Source organism: Glycine max, chromosome 14, assembly GCF_000004515.6.
Source record: "Glycine max cultivar Williams 82 chromosome 14, Glycine_max_v4.0, whole genome shotgun sequence".
NCBI classification, from domain to species: domain Eukaryota; kingdom Viridiplantae; phylum Streptophyta; class Magnoliopsida; order Fabales; family Fabaceae; genus Glycine; species Glycine max.
In genome coordinates, this window is record NC_038250.2 from 27,186,145 (window position 1) to 27,206,366 (window position 20,222).

At 31.8% G+C, this 20,222-nt stretch overlaps 1 protein-coding gene and 1 pseudogene across 1 annotated transcript; both read left to right on the forward strand.

Moving 5' to 3' along the window:
* The first annotated feature begins 10,210 nt into the window (after window positions 1–10,210).
* On the forward strand, window positions 10,211–10,960 carry LOC121173446 (photosystem I P700 chlorophyll a apoprotein A2-like; annotated as a pseudogene).
* Window positions 10,961–17,165: 6,205 nt separating this feature from the next.
* LOC102665421 (uncharacterized) lies at window positions 17,166–19,965 on the forward strand. The gene is made up of 4 exons (XM_006596699.1): window positions 17,166–17,206; window positions 17,560–17,681; window positions 19,101–19,426; window positions 19,549–19,965. The coding sequence occupies exons 1-4, from the start codon at window positions 17,166–17,168 to the stop codon at window positions 19,963–19,965; spliced, it is 906 nt and encodes a 301-aa protein (XP_006596762.1).
* Window positions 19,966–20,222: the final 257 nt, after the last annotated feature.

Here is a 20,222-nt window from a genome sequence, read left to right on the forward strand (position 1 = left end):
TTTCTCATTCATATATGGATTCATGACTGTGTAGGTACCTATATTGTTGTAGGCACCTTTGTTGTTGAAACTCAAGGATATGGAATTGAGGATCCTCGGGTTGAGGTTGGAGCTAAAGAGGACCCTGCTAGTGGTTGAGGAGTTTGCTCAAAAGGATTAGTTAATTAATTGTTTGCTAAGTAAGGTCATTAAAGTACTTATTTGCTAAAATTAGTTTTTTTTAGAAAATTTAGTAAAATTAGTTGTTCAACCAATTAATTGATAAATTTAAGATGACTTAGAGTAATAATTTATGTGATTTTTATATTCTTTTTGTTATAAAAACGAAAATAGATTTTTAGGCAATTACATTTTTAAGTTTTTTAGTTAATTTTTATCTCTTATATTTTTTACTTAAAGATTAACTATTTTATCAAAACTTAAAAATAAATAACATAACTAATGTGATAATTAAAATAAATAGCACAATTTTAATGGAAAATACACTTGAGCAATTTTATTAAAGTATCCAAAGGAGGAAAAATAATTGCATCGAGTATATTAGTACAGAGCAAGTTGCCCTAAATATAATTTTTAACTCTAAAGATATATTATCTGTAACTCTGTTTCTAAGCCGTACTCGTTAAAGTGTAGAAATGGCAATCTAGGAATTAAGCATAGATATTATCAAACACATTGAGATTTTGGACTCAAAGCTCTAGCATCATTATTTATTTTACCCAGAGCCTCGATGCCAATTTAATTTACAATATTTACTTGGAATGGAAGAATTGGAGACAATGAGAGATGATATAGAATTTGAATCCTGAGAATTGAGAACGATTGTGGTGCGCGAAAGCTAAAGGTTGATCTTATTGTACGGTCTTCAAGCCATGATGAACATAATGATATCTTTTGGAATATTGTTGTGCCTTCGCTCCAAATTGGCCTAGCCTGCTGCGTTTTTGCCATGGTTTCGAAACCGTCACAAAATCAAGAGCTTGATGGGTGAGGGAAATGAGAAAAAGAACTACACCCAATTGAAGATCATCCTTTACCATTCTGAAATATTCGGAAAGGATTGAGGAAAAATGGTGCAAATCCAATAGGAAAACTGAGAAGAGTCCGAGGGAGAATGCGATTAAGAGAACCAAAAGGATGGTGAGAATCACCACGAGTAGCACAAAGATGACGAATGAGCCATGGAGGAGGGTAAGGAGAATGAGATCCAAGTTTGGGAACATATTTTTGAATGTGATTATGATAAAAAACCAAGGCATGTTATGTTGGTTGTTAAAGGAAAGGAGATGAGAAGGGAGATGAAGTAAATTAACTCGCACATATTCTATTCTTCTAAATGCCACTTAACCACTTTTTTGGACTCTTTTTTAAAACCAACATTGAGACACGAAACTGGGTGGGATTCCATTCCCCGTCACAAAACCACTGTGGCTAAAGAAAAAAGTCAATATTATTATATATGCATGCAAGCAAGGCATGAAAATATTCCTTAGCTCGATAGAAAATTATTGGCTAATTTTGCTTGGCATGGAAAACCGGCTTTGAACCTGCGCAAACAAAGTCCTTTTGTAACCATTACTAAATTCTTTTTCCTTTTTATTCTCGACTTTAGTTTACTTTATTTGTGTGTTCACCACATTTTACTATATTATAATCGACGGCCAATGGGTAATTATTAGAGGAAAGGATTTCTGTTTTAGGTGTACTGAAAAAGTTGACACTAGTTGTATTCAATTTTTGTTACATAAAAAACTTCATAGAATAAGGCTCAAAGTTGAGGAATTATTCCTTACTTGTCAATTCCTATACTTTATCAGTATAGCTAGTACTGCTGTTATTGTTTTCATTCTTTTAGAATTGAGATATTGGTCTTTCTTGACCTAATTAATAAGATATAGTACATGTCTTGGTAAGCCGAGTTTAAAGTCTTTCAAGAAAAAAAGAAACAAAAGTCTTTCAGAAATCAAGCAATAGCTCTGTTATTACTCTGTACCATCACACAATTACTTGATATATAACATAAATGTATGCATCCAAGGTTTTAAATTGCGATCTTGGGGTTGCAGTTTCATTGCATTTCACGATATTGTGGAAAATAATTGACTGATGTGACCAATGCCGTTGCATTATGGCTGCAAATACTTCGAAAACTGTCGTGAAATGTTACCGTCGCTAACTGTTTCTTAAAACCTTGGATGCATCACTGTGACCCTAGGTTTGGCAACATTTACCCAATAATGCTAGCTTGTACTAACACATTATAGAAGCAAATCAGCTGGTTAATTAGAAATATCAGCTACAGCTGCAGTTTGGTGATTAGAACTGGGCAGGTGCAAACTAAGGTGGGAGCTTTTAATTGGGAGATAAATCTTTTACCTGACGGGTTGATTATACTCAGAAAAAAAAAACAATATATATAAATGCAAATGCTTCGCTTCACTCTATAAATAATATAGAGGCCACTCTATTGTTTGCCACACAACACGAATCAAATCCTAGAAAGTGGGAGAGGTTGAGAGAGTTATAGAAACTCCTGGGCTTGAAGCTAGGAGAAGAGAAGCAAGCCTCCTTTTTTTCCCTTGGTGTTTCATGTGAAAGCTATGGGGGGGGCGGGGTGAATCTTTCGAGTTTCTATGTTGTACTACGTTGGAGGAGGGATTAATCTTGGCCCCGAAGATCCTCTCGCTTCATGTTCTTACTGTTGTTCATGTCTGACCCAAATGTTGCATGGCATTGTGTTCATTTTATGTTTATACGTTGCAACCATGTTAATAACACGTGATATTGTTGATTTGATAATAGAAATGGATCAAATTTCATATGAAATATTAATATGTTCAAAAATACTAATTATATTAATAATTTATTATAGTATTAGGAGAAAATATATTTAAACAAAAAACAAACTAAACATTTTTTAACGGACACAAGATTGAAAAAATTCAATCTTTTACATGCCAAAAGGAAATTTCATGAATTTATAATAGAAATTAGTGTTTGCATCAATTATATTTTAAAGAAAATTAGAAAAATAATAATCTTACACTAGTGCAAAAAGAAGTTTCTACATAAGTTTTACGGTATATTTAAAGACAATTTTGAACTATTTTGTAGTCAAAGTCATGAAAAGTCAAAACTTTCTACGACAGTTTTTAAAAATTATCTTATAAAAATTACATATTCTAAAATTATCTTAGAATATAATTTTTTTATAAAAAAATTAAAATAAATTTAGGATTCTAAGATAATTTTTTTGACTATCAGCTACCATTTTAGAATGTTTACAATCTAAGTTAGAATGTCTATAATCTAAGATGATTTTTTCAGAAAACCATCTTAAAATATTATTTTAAACAAAAAAAATTTAAATAATTTTAGAATTCTATGCCGATTTATCAAAAAATCCCCTTAGAATATAGACATTCTAAAACAATATTTCAGAGAATTGTCTTAGAATGTCTTCTTTAAAAAAAATTAAAAAAATCCAGACAGCATTTTCAATCCTCTATCTATTTATTTCTTATGGTTCATAAATTATTTTATAAAGCAATTTATTTTATAAATCATAATTAATTCATTATAAGAGATTATAATTAAAATATAGATATAAAACAGCACTAACTAATAGAACTGAATTTCATTAATAGAGAACGCATTTGGCTATCCGCTACCGGTACACACGCTGTATGTTTCTTGTCAAGGTTATGTTTCATTTATTAGTTAACATAACATAATTGTGCACCTACATAGAATGGATGACTTGGAAGTTCTCGGATCTGCACAAAGCAAATGGTCTTGTTGTCAAGTGACCTATAAAAAAAAAAAAGAATTATAGCTCAAGTGGATGATTAACTACTAATTATATATTATATTATTATTTGTATAAAATATATTTTTAAACTTTATATTTTCAGTAAAAATTGATATTAGTTCTCATACTTTAATTTTCATCATTTTAATTCCTAAATTTCAAAAAAGTAATGATTTTTGTTTCTCATCAAAGACGATTTTCATCAAAAAAAAATGACGAAAATCGTTACTTTTTATAAAATTTAAGTACTAAATTTATTAAAGTTTAAATTCAGAAAAAAAAATTCACTAAAAATACAAACAGAAAACATATTTGACCTTTATTAATTAATATTATGAGTTTACTCAAGTTAAGAAGTTGTTATAAAATTTTATTGGAAATGAGTACATTGCTAACGTTAAATGTTACCCTTTTTTTATAAAAAAAAAAATGACTTATAAATCTTTAAATAACAAAATAAATAAACAAGACGTAATAAAAAAAGTTATGGAAATATTTATAACATAACTCAACTTAATATAACTCACGTCACTTCACCACTTTATCTTTAAAATTTATTTTTTAATCACTAATCACATTACACATAAATCACACACTCGAGTCAAGACGCAATATCACTCATCAATTTCATAATAAACAATTAGCAAGCATTTGCAACAATTATATTAAGACTCAAGCCTACATGCAATGTGGTATCCTGCTAGTGAAAAACCACCCTAGGGCGCTTAGGAGTACATAATAAGACGCACCACAAAATGGGTATGTCAGATCACTCTCACTAAGTAAAATCATAAGGTGACCAGTCAAGGTCACGCCGTTTTGCAAAAATGCTCCAACCATATGGGATTAACATAGGCTTAAAGGAGCACTTAAACTGAGTATTTTTACCCCCAAGGCCTAGACTCCGAAGAGTCCGTTAGGGCCTCATCTTCCTGATTTAGGTCCAACCCCTAAAACAATTTTTGCAAGCAGACATTGCTCATAAATTATACAATATCCATGACCTCACACTCGTGTTTCAAACACGTTTAACACATTGCGCTACAATTTAACACTGGTTCCTAACTAGGAACCTACACTTTTTCTTTAACATTGCGCATAAACACTTTTCTCAATATAAAATTGGTCGGATTATTGTGTAATTCACAGCTCACATCACAATTATTGTCACATCAAATGTTAAACACACACTTATTCACAACCAAATATCATGCCCACAATTTAACATCTCATAATGTCACAATCCACAATCACAGATTTACATGTATCTCACAAATTAACATGTGTTCAACTTTGTACTTATACTCGATTTCAACAATAATATTATAAGCAGATACTACTCATGAATTATACAATACCCACGACCTCACACTTGTGTTTCAAACACGTATAACACATTGCGCTACAATTTAACATTGGTTCCTAACTAGGAAAGCTACATTTTTCCTTTAACATTGCGCATCAACATTTTTCTCAAGATAAACACTGGTCGAGTTATTGTATAATTCACAGCTCACAACCCAAGTAATGTCACATCAAGTATCAACCACACACTTATTCACAACTAAAACTCATGTTCATAACTTCACATCTCATTATGTCATAATCAACTTGTTGGATCGAGTGGCCTCAGAATAATTAAGAAGGGGGGGTTGAATTAATTATTCCTAAACCTTTACTAATTAAAAAATTACTCTTTTAAGGATTTTACTTTTGTTGTTAAGAGAATATGGAGTAGAAGAGAAACTTAACAGAAAGTAAAAGCGGAAATTAAATGCACAACGGAAAGTAAAAGAGTAGGGAAGAAGGAAACAAACACATAAGAGTTTTTATACTGATTCGGCAACAACCCGTGCCTACATCCAGTCCCCAAGTGACCTGCGGTCCTTGAGATTTCTTTCAACCTTGTAAAAATCCTTTTACAAGCAAAGATCCACAAGGGATGTACTCTCCCTTGTTCTCTTTGAACCTAGTGGATGTACCCTCCACTAGAACTAATCCACAAGAGATGTACTCTCTCTTGTTCTCAGTCAAACCCAAGTAGATGTACCCTCTACTTGTACCACAAAGGATGTACCCTCCAATGTGTTGAGACAAAGATCTCAGACTGTTAAACCTTTGATACTTTGTGAATGGGGATACAAAAGAATTTTCAGGCGGTTAGTCCTTTGAACACTTTTGTATTAGGGAAAGGGAAGAATCAAAAGAATTCTCAGACTGTGTCGTTTTGAATTCTATGACAAGGGAGAAGGGAGACACAAAAGAATTCAGGCGGTTAGTCCTTTGTTCTTTTGGAAAAGGGAGAAGAGAGACACAAAAAGAATTCAGGCGGTTAGTCCTTGGCGAATTCTTTTTGGCAAAGGGAGAAGAGAATGAAAAGATGAATAGCACAAGTTTTCAAGGTTTGGAAAACCAGAAAACTTCAGAAAGCTTTTGGTACAAAGAAGAAGAAGAAGTTCAAAGAGATTCAAGGCTTGTAAAGGATTGTAATGAAATGATTGGAAAAGTATTCAAGATTATTGAAATGCAAAACAAAGCCTTGCTTTTACAGACTCTTCATGTCTGGTCAAGAAGACCATTTTGAAGAGTTATAACTTTTAGAAAAACTTAAAACCAATTTGAAAAAGTCAAAAACCTTTTTGAAGAGTTACATCTTTTGATTTATCAGAAACAGTCATTGGTAATCGATTACCAAATTAGTGTAATCGATTACACAAGGCTTTTAAGTGAAAGGATGTGACTCTTCACATTTGAATTTGAATTTCAACGTTCAAGGGCACTGGTAATCGATTACCAAAACATTGTAATCGATTACAGCCTTTTGAAAATAATTGGAACGTTGTAAATTCAGTTTGAAAATTTTTTCAAACTCATTTTGCTACTGGTAATCGATTACCAGAGAGTAAAAACTCTTTGGTAAAAGGTTTTGTCAAAAACTCATGTACTATTCAAAGTTTTGAAAAAACTTTTTAATACTTATCTTGATTGAGTCTTCTCTTCATTCTTGAATCTTGAGCCTTGAATCTTGATCTTGATTCTTGAGATCTTGAACCTTGAATCTTGATTCTTGTCTCTAGACTTTCTTCTTGAGTCTTGAATTCTTCTTGATTCTTATCTTGAACTCTTGAATTGTTCTTGATTGATCTTTGATGTTTTTGTCATCACCTTTGTCATCATCTTTTGTTATCATCATTGTTATCATCAAAACACCTTTGAATCACCTTTGATTCACCATGAAGCTTTGCTTCTACGCAACCATCTTATGTTTACGTGTATCTTGCAATTTAACACATTTAACTTTGCACTTATACTCAATCTCCATTACAATATTATAATCTCAAAGTAATATATTATTCTACAATTCATCATATATTCAATTTATCACTTATATACAATTTCAATCATAATTTCATAATTCCAATATAACTATTTATTAGGCTAATCTTATTCAAAACACAAACAAATTATACAAAAATATTTCTCAATCCACGGGGAGTAAAACCCCTCTAACAATTTCATATAATCATACAAAAAGAATTTCAATACAATAAACATCCCAAAATAAACCTCAATTTGATCCTTTAAGAACCTCTACATATGTTCATTCTAAACTCAATTGCGATAAACTCTTCTCTTACCTTTAAGTGGGCTCACGTGTGTATTCTGACAGTGATAGTGGCATCTCTAACAGTTTCCTGAGATTCCTTAAGTTTTTCCTCTTATTGTTCTAATAGGGTTTCCAAGCGTTAGAAAGAGAAGAAGGGATTGAAGCCTTCATTTCACTGTTTAAGTGCGATGAGTATTTTTTCCTCCACCGACATTATATTGCAAATACCAACATTGAAGATGTTTGTAAATGAACCACGAACCACATATAAAAAATTCATGACAATCTAACGGTTAACGAGTCCGATATCATAATTTTACTCAGATAGTTTTGGGTTTTTGCAGGAAAAGAAAAAGTTACGATGCAAAGGGTATTTCTCTTATCTCCAACATTTATTCGTAATTCCCAATGGTGAGAATGTTCGGAAATGAGTTTTGAACCTGGTGCTCAAATTTCACGATGATCCAACGATGAATGAGTCCAAGATCGTCGTTTTTATAAGACAAATTTGGTGATATGCAAGAAAAAAGAGAAGGTCTTGGGAGGAGAAGAAGAGAAAACAAAATTGAGTGGAAGAGGAGGCGTAGGAAGTATTGTCAGTCTCAACTAAGATGTCTCTATTTATAGTTAAGGTATTCATAGCCTATTTTGTTTATTATTTTATAAATAAATACTTTATTTTATTTCCTATAAAATGAATAAATAGAATATCATTTTTATTTTCCTTCAAATCATTATTTTAATAAAGTTATTTCTCCTTATTTATTTATTTATAAAAATCTCAATATTTTTCTAAAACTCTATTTATTTTTAAATAAAAGTTATTTTAATTTATATACGAAAAAAATGAGATGTTACAGAATTTAAGGGTACAAATTTTGGAATGCACGTTCCGGATTCGCCTGCAACACCTTTAATTGCACAATTGGGGAAGGGAAGAGGGGGCAAACTAGGGGAAGAGGGATGCAACTATATATATTTTAAAATAATTAACAACTATGTTTATTTAATAAAAAAAACTATTTTAACTAATTTAAAATAAATTTTAGCTTTTACACTATATACATTTAAAGCATATTAATTATGAACAAAAAAAAATCAAGTAAATCAAGTACATGTTAACATAATATCCACATAATAATATATTGTACATTCATATTTATTATATATGCATTTTTTATTTTACTTTTTATATAAGTATTGTATCATTAATATTACTAGCAGAAAGTGCAAATCATAATAAAAATTCAATAGACTTAATACTTTTGAGAACAATATATGTTTAATTAAAAATAGAATTAATCATCTTTCTCAATTTTAATATAATTATACTTATTATACTACTAAATCTTTTCAACAATTTCATTTATGTACACATTTAAGAAAAATACTAAATTAAATTATAAAATATAGTATAATTTAAAAAAATCTATGCATCGCAAAGAATTAAATTATATATATATATAAAAGAAAAGATCAAATTATACCGGCCTAACTTTAGCAACTATTACACCATTTAATAATTTCATATAGAATGTGATTTTTATTCATCTGACTGTTGAATTATATTTATATATTATCAGGGCTAATCTTGAGATTTTGTAGTTCCTCAGCAAAATAATAAATTTAGACTCTTTTTATATTTAAGTATTTGCATTGTGACCGATAGATCTGTCGCAACCAGGGTCGTGATGATTTGAAAATATAAATATACTATCTAAAAATTAGACATGTCATTTCATTAAAAATGATATATTTTGTCACATTAGACGAATAACATAATTTTATTAATCCCAAAAATGTTTTATATTTTTTAAATCAATCCCTATCCTAATTGAGTTTTCTCAAATTTGGGTAAACATGTGAGAAACCTACCACATTTTCTTATAATTCTAATTTACTTATATATTTTTAAAATATTAATTTATATTTATAATTTAATTTAATTTTATATTTTTTCTCTAAAAAAATATCTCGCCCGGTCGTTATCATCGACAAAATATCATTTAATATTAAAGTTTACATATATTTTTTTTCTTTATTAATGTACTAACGTTTAGTTTTATTTTCTTTATAATTTGAGTTTTTGTCTATGCTTCTTATTTTGTAAAAAAAAAAACTAATCTTTTTTAAAGAAAATTTTAAATCTATTATCATATATCCAAATTCCAATGCATGTTTATGTGAAGGTGAGTTGAAAATTCATTCAATATGAACTTATGAAAGTAATACATATAAAGAAAACTAACAACTTACGTGATAATGTCTTTTAATCTCGTGTAATATCTTAATTTGAACAAAAAGAGAGATGTGAAATAAAATAATAACTTCAAGTTAGTTATAAAAATAACATCAAATAATATAGAAATTTTTATTATGCAACTAGATAATTTTTTAGGGTAAAATATGTTTGGTGTCCTTGTAAAATTTGAAAATTATTAATTTTGTCCTCATAAAAATTTTCGTATTAATTTGATCCTTGTAAAAATTAAACATATTTTTCCTGGTCTTCAATGGTAACTTTGTTACACGTGTACATATGAATTAAACAATTTGGGGAGGTTAAACCCCCCCACCCCCCCCCCCCCCCAAAAAAATTAATTAAACAATTTTTGGAGGCTAAGCACTCCCAAAAATTGAAATTGTTCGTCACTTTGTAGGTGATTTTCTTACACTTTTTATGAGATGGAGGGTGGACAAAGCAACACTGTAAAGTTACCATTGAGGACCAACAAATTTTTTTTTATTTTTACAAAGATCAAATTAATACGTAAGTTAATGCTAGATAAAAAAAAGATTTTGGTTATAGTTTTCCTTACGATGGTCTGGGACAAGGTGATACTTGTGATATTTCGACTTGGGACGCATTTTAGTTGGTAGTTTTGTGGATGTTAAATACCATTCTATTTGGCAGTTTTGTGGATGTTAAATATATTCTATTTGGCAGTTTTGTGGATGTTAAATACTATTGGAGGTTAAATACCATTCTATTTGGAAGTTTTGTGGATGTTAAATACCATTGGGGGTTTACTTTTTATTGGCATTGGAAACACATTACACTACGACTAGGTGATGTTTACCATTGGGGGTTAAATACCATTCTATTTGGCAGTTTTGTGGATGTTAAATACCATTGGGGGTTTACTTTTTATTGGCATTGGAAACACATTACACTACGACAAGGTGATGTTTCACAATTTGATGAATATTCTACCTATTTGATGGGATGGTTAAGAGATTATCTATGGTTGAACTCTTCACAACTTATCAACGGATATAACCCTTTTGGTATGAATAGTTTATCAGTCTGAGCATGGATGTTCTTTTTTGGATATCTTGTTTGGGCTATTGGATTTATGTTCTTAATTTCCTAGTGTGAATATGGATGCACACCTTTGGCTAATTTGATTTGATGGGGAGATAAACCAATGTCTCTTTCAATTGTGCAAGCAAGATTGGTTGGACCAGTCCATTTTTCTGTAGGTTGTATATTTACTTATGCAACCTTCTTAATTGCCTCTACTTTGGACAAATTTGGTTAATTTAATTAATTCTTTATTATTATATCTGACATATCATTTCCTTCTATGGCGGGGGGGGGGGGGCATTGATACATCTAGGATCTGACTTCTATCATTGATACTGATGGAATTTTATGAAAACAAAATTAATATTTTTTAAATTTTACCGAAACCCCAAACATATTTTATCTTTTTTAAAACAATTTGGGTCTCTTTTAGTTGTTGGCCATGTGTCATCGCACCTTCGATCTAGGGACAACACTACATATTACCAGGATTGTCTGTGTCAAATTATATCAAAATCGAACAGTAAAAAAATAATCAAATGATTCATATTTTAATATAATTTAAAAATTTATATTGCATCGATATATATATATATATATATATATATATATATATATATATATATATATATATAAAGTGGAATAAATCAACAGTAAACAACGAAGTGTGCCTAGACCAGGGAAGCAATGTGAATTGGTGTCCACCAAGATCTCATGATCATACAATACGCGATCACGGCAACACAAATTCATCAATGTTTGGTTCAGGCACCTCGCAAAAATACGTATAAGAGAACTAAGACCATCTCGCTCATACACCACAGCACTCATCGAAACCAATTTCCATTCACTTTTTAGTTTTTACGTTCTCTTGGTAATTTTTAATCGTGTCATTATTGAAATTAACTAATATGCTTAGATTCAGGTGAAATGTACTTGTACATATGCCCAACCAACCTAACGTGAGAAGTAGGCTCATTCAGTTCCTTCCATATTGCCAAGTACGCAAAAAAAATCCAGATATATAAAACTAATCCATATTCAATCCAATCTAATCCACTTTAAAACCATTTAAATGGTCTGGTTTCAAATCCAATTTTTCAGATTTTAAATCCAATCCAATTAATTGGATATGGATTGGATATTTGTTTGGATTTTTAAATCTAATACAATTTTTGGGACGATGACGACTAGGTTTTTTTGGCCAACTTCGGTAGGATCTATTTTTTGGTCGATCTCATTTAGAGTTATTTTGGACAACATCAACTGATGATGTTTTTAAGCCGTTATCGGTTGAGACTATTTTTTCGTTAACGTTGGTAAGGGATTTTTAGCCAACATTGGTCGGAATTATTTTTTGGCCAATGTTGTCCAAAGTTTTTCTAGCCAACATTAGATTATTTTTTGGTTGACGTCAGCTAGGGTTTTTTTTATGTCTGGGGAGATTATTTTTTGGTCGACGTCAGGTAGGTTTTTCGACCGACATCCACCAGGGTTTATTCGATCAACATCAGACAAGACTTTTTTTGCCGACGTTGGCTAGGAATTTTTTGGCCGACATCGGTAAAAAAAGCTAGCTAACGTCAGCCAAAATATTCCCCCAATTAATGTTGATCGAAAAAATCCTAGTTGATGTCAACAAAAAATATCCCTAACCAGCGCCGGTCAAAAGAAATAGTCATGGTCAATGCTGGCCAACAAACCCTAACTGACACCAACAAAAAAATAGTTTCAACCAGCATCAACAAAAAAAACTTAGCCAACATCGATCAAAATATAGTATCGGCTAATGTTGGCTAAAAATATCAATGATTGTCATCAGCCAAAAAAACCATAACCAACGTTGACAAAAAAACCAGTCACGGTCAACGCTGATCGAAAACCCCTAGTTGATGTCGGTCAAAAAATATTACTGACCGACATTGACTAAAAACCCTAGCCAACCTCAACCATAAAATAACCTTACCTAAGATCAACCAAAAACATCCTTGGTCGACGTCAACGGAAAATGCACTGACTGACGTCTGTCAAAAAAAGTCCTAGTTGATGTCGGTCTAAAAATGTCTGGGCCGATGTCAGCCTAAATTGTCTTAGTTGAGGTAGGCCAAAAATACCGTAACCAAGATCGATCGAAAATAGTCTTGACCAAGGTCGATTAAAAATAGCTCTTAAATGGACATGTGTTAAGTTTTCACTTTTTAGTGTTTAATTACTAAAATTTGTAATAAAAAAATCTTTATGACATTTAAGTGGATATAAATTGGATATGACCAAATTCATATCCACTTAAATGGATTGGATCTTGAATCCAAATTGTTTTTTAAAAAATATGGATATAGATTTAAGATTCAATCCATTTAAGTAGATATGGATTAAATTCTTAAAAATGAAATCCATACCCACCCTTATTGCCAAGCATTTCCAATGGTAATTGGCTCATTACACCCCGTTCTAGTTCCACCCCAATTTACTCATTTGTGTTGCCACCATTGTCATCGTTTCTAATCAGAATGGAGCAGACCAAATAATGCAACAACCTTTGCAGGTTCCCCTTTCTCTCCCTTTCAATTTAAGGTCTATCTAAATGCTTCCATAAAACTTACAATTTCTTTCACCTTCTAGATATAATAATAATATAACAATACCACCGTGCACATGGATCGACTATTGTAGAGTTGTTATAGCTTAACTAGTAATCTCAAATTCAAATCTTGCATTTTGTCTATAGTGATCTTATCATGCTCAAGTTGTTGGTAATAAATTTGTATCTCCACGATCCAAGTCATCATGTAATCAATTCTAATTTTAATAATAAAGTATTATTTTATTTTCATTGTCATATTTCTCTATTTGACCAAATGGTCAATTTGATAATGTCCTTGATTAAAATTAAAGACTTGTTATTATTATAGAGATTATGATAATGAGAAACAAGTTTTTCTAATTTTAATCTAAACCGTTCTTGATCATAGGATTATTGTAAATAGGATATCAATAATTCGGATAGATTAATATATATGTGATAGTATTTATTGGATAAATATTAATAGATCTCATTTATTAATCTGCATATATAGATGGGTCACATGTTGATGTGATCATTGAACTGACTCAATTGAAAATTTCTAATGGTTAAAATTTACCATAAATTGTCAATAGAAAATTCTCAAGAAGAAGTATAATAGCTTTCTTTGACCTGAGATTGTCATAATAATTAACAGGTTATTTGTTGTATTTTGATTCCGGACACCTAATGCTTTAGAACACTTGTTGAATCAATATTGGATATTATTAAATACCTATAGAATTAATGATTAATCAAGAAGAAATTCATCAACTCTTGGTAATGAGTTTGAACTCTATGAATAAAATTATATCCTAGTCAGGAAAATTAAATAAAAGAATAAATGAGTTTCTTAAGTCGTTATGAATTAACTTAAAAAGGTTTGACAGTAATACCATACTCTAGAGTTAACCTAGAGCAGTAAAGATGGAAGAAATTATTACACTACTCTTCTAATGGTTCTTGAAAGTAAAATGCTACTTCATGTTATTCGGACGTTAAGGAGTGTTGCTAGATGCCTAACTTGATTAGTATATTAATTTGATTAATATATTATCAGCTTAGTATTGAACCTACGGGGTCACACACAAACGAGTGTTCTAATCTCTGTTAAAAAAATTATTTTAATATTTGATGATTAATTAAATTAGAGAATTTAATATGATCAAATGATTAATTGATTTCAAAAAAGTGAAATATTATTATATTTTTGCAAGTACTGAAAATATAAATAATATGAAAGATTTGGTGAAAGAAGAGAAACCAACATGGATGATTTTGTATTTGGAATTTGGGTTGAAAAGACGATTAGACACAAGTTTGACTTGGTCAATTATTATTTCAATTTTAATTGCTAAATGGTTAACAATAAAAGGTAACAAGAAATAATATAGCTTAAAAAAGATACTATCAATAATGATTTTTATTTGATCAGAAATTTGTTATTTTATCTTTAGCATGCTCTAAATAGAGCCTTGGGCTGCATGTTGAATTCATTCCAATATCACTTCTCTATTCTTATTTTTTCACTTGTCAAAGTTGTTGACGAATAAAGGTCAGTCTCGGTGTGATACACGTAGTCTTCACACTATTGAAGAATTTTTATGTTTCAAGAGCTCATCAACAGGTACAATTTTTTTTTAATATGCCATCTATTTATAATATAATTTAAATACAAAATAGATCTTTTTATTCCGTAATGTGTGTTTTTGAACACCTTTTTCCTACGCAAGTAACATTGGTTGTCATCTTTGTCTAAATAATAATAATAATAATAATAATAATAATAATAATAATAGTCTCTTTTTTCATTCTTTGAATGCAGAGAATTTCTTACAGTTCATTTCTTTTTGCTTGTTTTTCAATTTGGTAGTGATTCTTAATTTAATACGTTTTAGCTGAATATGGTAAACTTTATTGCCAAATCAAACATTTGATGTTTTGATAGGAAATGCTTCCAATTGATTATGTAGTATCTGTTTTTGAAATTGTATCTTATTGATTAGCTATTTCATTCGTATCATGATTCAGTGTGTCTTGACAAAGGGGAAGGGACGGTCACAGTTCGATTATTGCCCTCGTTTTTTATTCTCACTTTTGCTTCATCCACTCCGATGCAATGTGCAGCTTCAGCAGCTCTAAGAGCACCGGATTCTTACTTTGTGGAAAAAGAGGGATTATATAGCAAAGAGGGATATTTAGGTTCAAGGTTTGAAGGATGTTGGATTCGAGGTATTTCTTCCACCTAGTGGATCCTACTTTGTGATTGTGGATCACACACCTTTTGGATTGGAAAATGATGTAGCATTTTGTGAGTATCTGATTAAGGAGGCGGGGGTGGCTGCAATCCCTACCAGTGTGTTTTATTTGAACCCTGAGGAGGGAAAGAATCCAGTAAGGTTTACTTTCTGCAAGGATGATGAAACTCTAAAGGCTGCTGTTGAAAGAATGAAGGAGAAGCTTAAAAGAAAATGATCCAAATGCAAGATTTGAGATGGTTTTAGACATGATCAAGTAATTAGAGTATCTATTTGTTTTTGTAGCATCTAAAATATTGTATTGTGGACATTTTTCTTGCTAGAAACATAGAAGTAGGATAGTAACTTCTTGATTGAAAGGGGAGAAAAATGGATACCATATGTGTGTCATAAAGTCCTCAAATCTTGCTATCAGAGACCATTATTTTTCTCTTCCTGATATTGAATTTTTAGTCGGAATTTCGCTTGAATCCTGATGTTGTTCACATGGTGTTACAAGAGCAAGTTATTTTATCATTACAGATTGGGGCGTTCGGAGATTGGATTGGGATTGGATCAAATTTTGAATGAAAAATCATAAAAAACATGAAGGGAATGACATTTTATAAATTCAGGGCCTAGAATAAAGAATTATAAAGACTAAATTGATGCACGTTTACAATTTTAGAGAATAGAATAAAAGATTTTACGGTGTTAAATAAATAGTGTTAATGTTTCAAGTCGTTAGTCGCAGTTTTTGTTGATATTATCATATTGAACACCTACTGAGCCAGACACAAACAAATTTGTGCACATGAGTTTATTACACCCATGCTATTTACACCTTACTATTTAATTTCTCCTGGTAGTGTAGATGAGTTGATTAATTAAATTGTTTGTGAACTAATCAAACTCAATTCATTAGATATTTGATCAAGTTTATTTGTTTAATTAAATAAATAAGTTTAAACTTAAGATTAATTGAGCTCAATAATTTAAATGGTTAAGTACAAATTTTACAGGTTTGACATTAATGGCTCATAAATAAATCATTTATTTAAATTGATGATGAGAATTTTAGCATTTGTTGTTCTTATAATTAATATAGAATTTTGTTGAGAGCATTAAATTAATTTTGATGTTTTTCTTTAGTAAAGAAGTTCTAAATTTTTTCTTTACTGGATTATGAAAATATAATAGTCCAGAATGTTTGAATTTCATATACGGTATGCTAAGCATATATGTTATGTAAATTATTGTTTAATAATTAAATATTTATCAAATGATAAATTGATAATTTAAAATTAATTTAACAAAAATTATTGTAAAGAAAAAATAATTAAGTTATTAATGAGTTAAAAACCACATACTTAAGTTTTCGGTTAGACTCATTTGAATAGATAAGTTAAGACTGAACAATGTATTTTTTTTTTACAAGCCAAACCTAAATTTGAAGTATTTATCTTGACTCAACTCGCCTATTTTACGCCCCTCACTCCCCTCTTCCCTCTTCCCTCTCATCTTCACCCCCCACATTTTTGTAAGAAAAGAAATAGGTTCCCTCTCATCTTCACCCCCCACATTTTTGTAAGAAAAGAAATAGGTTGACGGTGCAAAGAGCAAAATGAAGTGTAGATAACATGGGCCACATTAGGTGCAGTTACTGTATGGCTGTTGCTAGGTGCACCCAGCAATTCAATGAAGTACCAAAAATACCCTCCATTTAAAAAATAAAAGTAATGTAATAAAAAAAAAGCTTGTTCTTCCGTGATAGCTTTCTTCTTCACCTTGCTTCCGCGCTTGTTTCTTCCCCGTGCACCCAGCAATCTCCATTCATGCTTCTTGTTCCCCTATATTGGCCTTCTTCCTCCTCGCCCTGATTTCCTTCTCAATTTGAAATTTGGAGAAGAAGTTGTTGTTCGTGTCCTCCATTGAAGTTGATATCCTCCATTGAAGTAGTTGTTCGTGTTCTCCGACATCAAGGTTAGTCTTCTAGCCTCCTCGTAACTGTTTCAATGGCGTAAATGGCTGTAGGAACCTTAGGATAGATGACATTAATGGCTGGAGGTTGAAGACGAAGGTTCTTCCGCGAGAAGAACCTTCTTCCGCGCATAGGAAAGGGGCTTCTGGGAATTCCCGCGGAAGAAGTGTGGAAGGTTCTTCCGCGGATTCCTGCGGAAGAAGCCTCTGAAGGATCTTCCACGTGATCCAACAGAAGAAGGTTTTGCATTGTCTTCCGCGGACCCGCGGAAGATCCTGCAGAACCTTCTTCCGCGGACTACATTTTGTTTTCGCGGAAGAACCTGCTAAAGCTTCTTCCGCAGGCTACATTTTCTTCTCGCGGAAGATCCTGCGGACGTTCTTCCGCGGATCATGTTTTGCTGTGTATTTTTATTTTTCTGTTTTTTTTTTTGGATTATACCTAAATTTATTCATATTATTAGGTAGTTTGTGCTATTTAGTTGCTATTAAAAATTGCGTTTGTATGTAAAATGAAATTATTTTTTGTGTGATTTATATATGCATTAGGATGTCTAAATTGAAGTGTTAGGATGTCTAAATTGAAATTATATTTGGTGTGATTTATATATGCATTAGGAAGTAACTATGTGATTTTAGCATAATAATAGCCATCATTTTAAATAAAATATAGTTGAATTATTATTTTTTTTATCATAAATATTTCACATAATAATAGTCTGAAAAATTTCTTAATTTTTAATTTTAATTAATTCATAAATAAAGATAATTATAACTTAATAAATAAATTATCGATAAAATGTAACCATCTAAGCATTTTGATGAGACTCATTTAAGCACCTAATTCATTTAATCACCTAAGCAGAGTTACTTCATTGAAGAGATTAAGAGCTTATGAAATACTTATATATGAAAGAATAAAAATAAATGATGTGTACAAAGGGAGCTCCATTTAAGCATGAAAAGAAAATACAATAGAGTTACTTCATCGGCAAGAGGAATTGAAGACCATCATGGATAGGACCAATTGCAACATCATGGTTGGTGGATTAGTTGACGATGTTGGGATAGTTTATTCTTTTTGAGACAAAACAACGAGAGAACAATATTTGAGGAAATGACATTTTCTTCTGTTTTATTCATTTATTTATTTAGGATATGAGTAGAAATACGATAGATCCTTGCTTGGGGCTATACAAATATTTTCATATTAAGTTTGTCAGATGTTAGACTATTCAAAACATCTTTTAAATCTAATAAGTTAACCTAGTTATAATAATAATAATAATAATAATAATAATAATAATAATAATAATAATAATAATATTGTTATACTATTTTGTACTTTGAAACAACATAAACTAAATTGTATTAGTCGTGAAATGATACATTTGGACACAGTGGCATTTCAACCTTACATGCAAATAGAGGTTTGAAAACTTAATTTGAACAAATTAGTAAGAAACATACAAAACATGTGTTTGAACAAATTTGTAATGACAAAGCTTTGTTACCAATTATTTGAATATTTAATTTGACCGAAAAAAATAAATGTTCTTCATGATTTCAGATCATGGTTAGAACACGAGGTTTAGGTCGTGCGTTAGGAGCTGGTAAAGGTAGAGGCATTAGTGAGGATACGCATGAGGCTGATGTTCCTCTGTGTCGCAGACCTACTGCTTCAGCACGTAGGCAACAGGTTCGTCTGCGTGAGGACGTGACAGAGAGACCTGAGGATGTGCCTCAGTTGCATGAGGATGTTCCTCATGTGTCTGATGCCACCCCAGAGATGACAGGCGCCGCTGATGCTGTTCAAACCGAAGGAGTGGCTACTGATGGGAGCTTGGGGTCACCTGCTGCAGATGAAGGTTTCCCCGGTGGACCACGCGACCCATCGATTTTGACCGATTTTGCTGAGCATGTCGCACACAGCATCTAGAGTGGACAGGTACATAGTTTTTAATGTTGACTAATTATATAAAAATTATTTGTAGTTGGATTTTTTTTTATATACACGTTATTGTAAATTGTTATTCAATTTAGGAACAACCCGATCTGAAGTTGGTCTCCCACGGTAGAAAAGTAGATAAAATTGGGAGACCAGCGCCTGAGATCGAAGGGTTGGTTGCTGGCACCGGATTAAGTCCACTGATCAGGTGTTCTGTTATCACCACTGATCCTGGACTCATATCCGCCTTCATCGAGAGGTGGCATCGCGAGACTAGCACGTTCCACCTGCCAGTAGGCGAGTTGACGATCACGTTGGATGACGTGGCGTCACTCCTACACCTTCCCATCACTGGCGTGTTGCATACGTTCGAGCCGCTTGTTACTTCAGACACCATTTGTCTATTGACGGAGCTTCTTGAGGTCAGTCATGAGGAGGCTACATTTGAGACCCGGCAGGCTGGTGGGCCTCATGTCCGGTTGGGGTGGCTTCGAGACTTGTATCAGAGCTAGTGCAGGACCAGACGATGGGTTGTAGCAGCCCGCACGTATCTACTCCACTTGGTGGGTTGTACTCTTTTCGCCAATAAGAGTTCAACCCATGTACATGTCGTACACCTGGAGGCTTTCAGGGACCTAGCGCAGGCAGGGGGATTCGCCTGGGGAGTGGCTGCATTAGTCCACATGTACGACCATCTGAATGACGCGTCGCAGGCCTCTACACGGCAGCTGGGCGGTTATATTACACTTCTCTAGGTACGTATTATCAC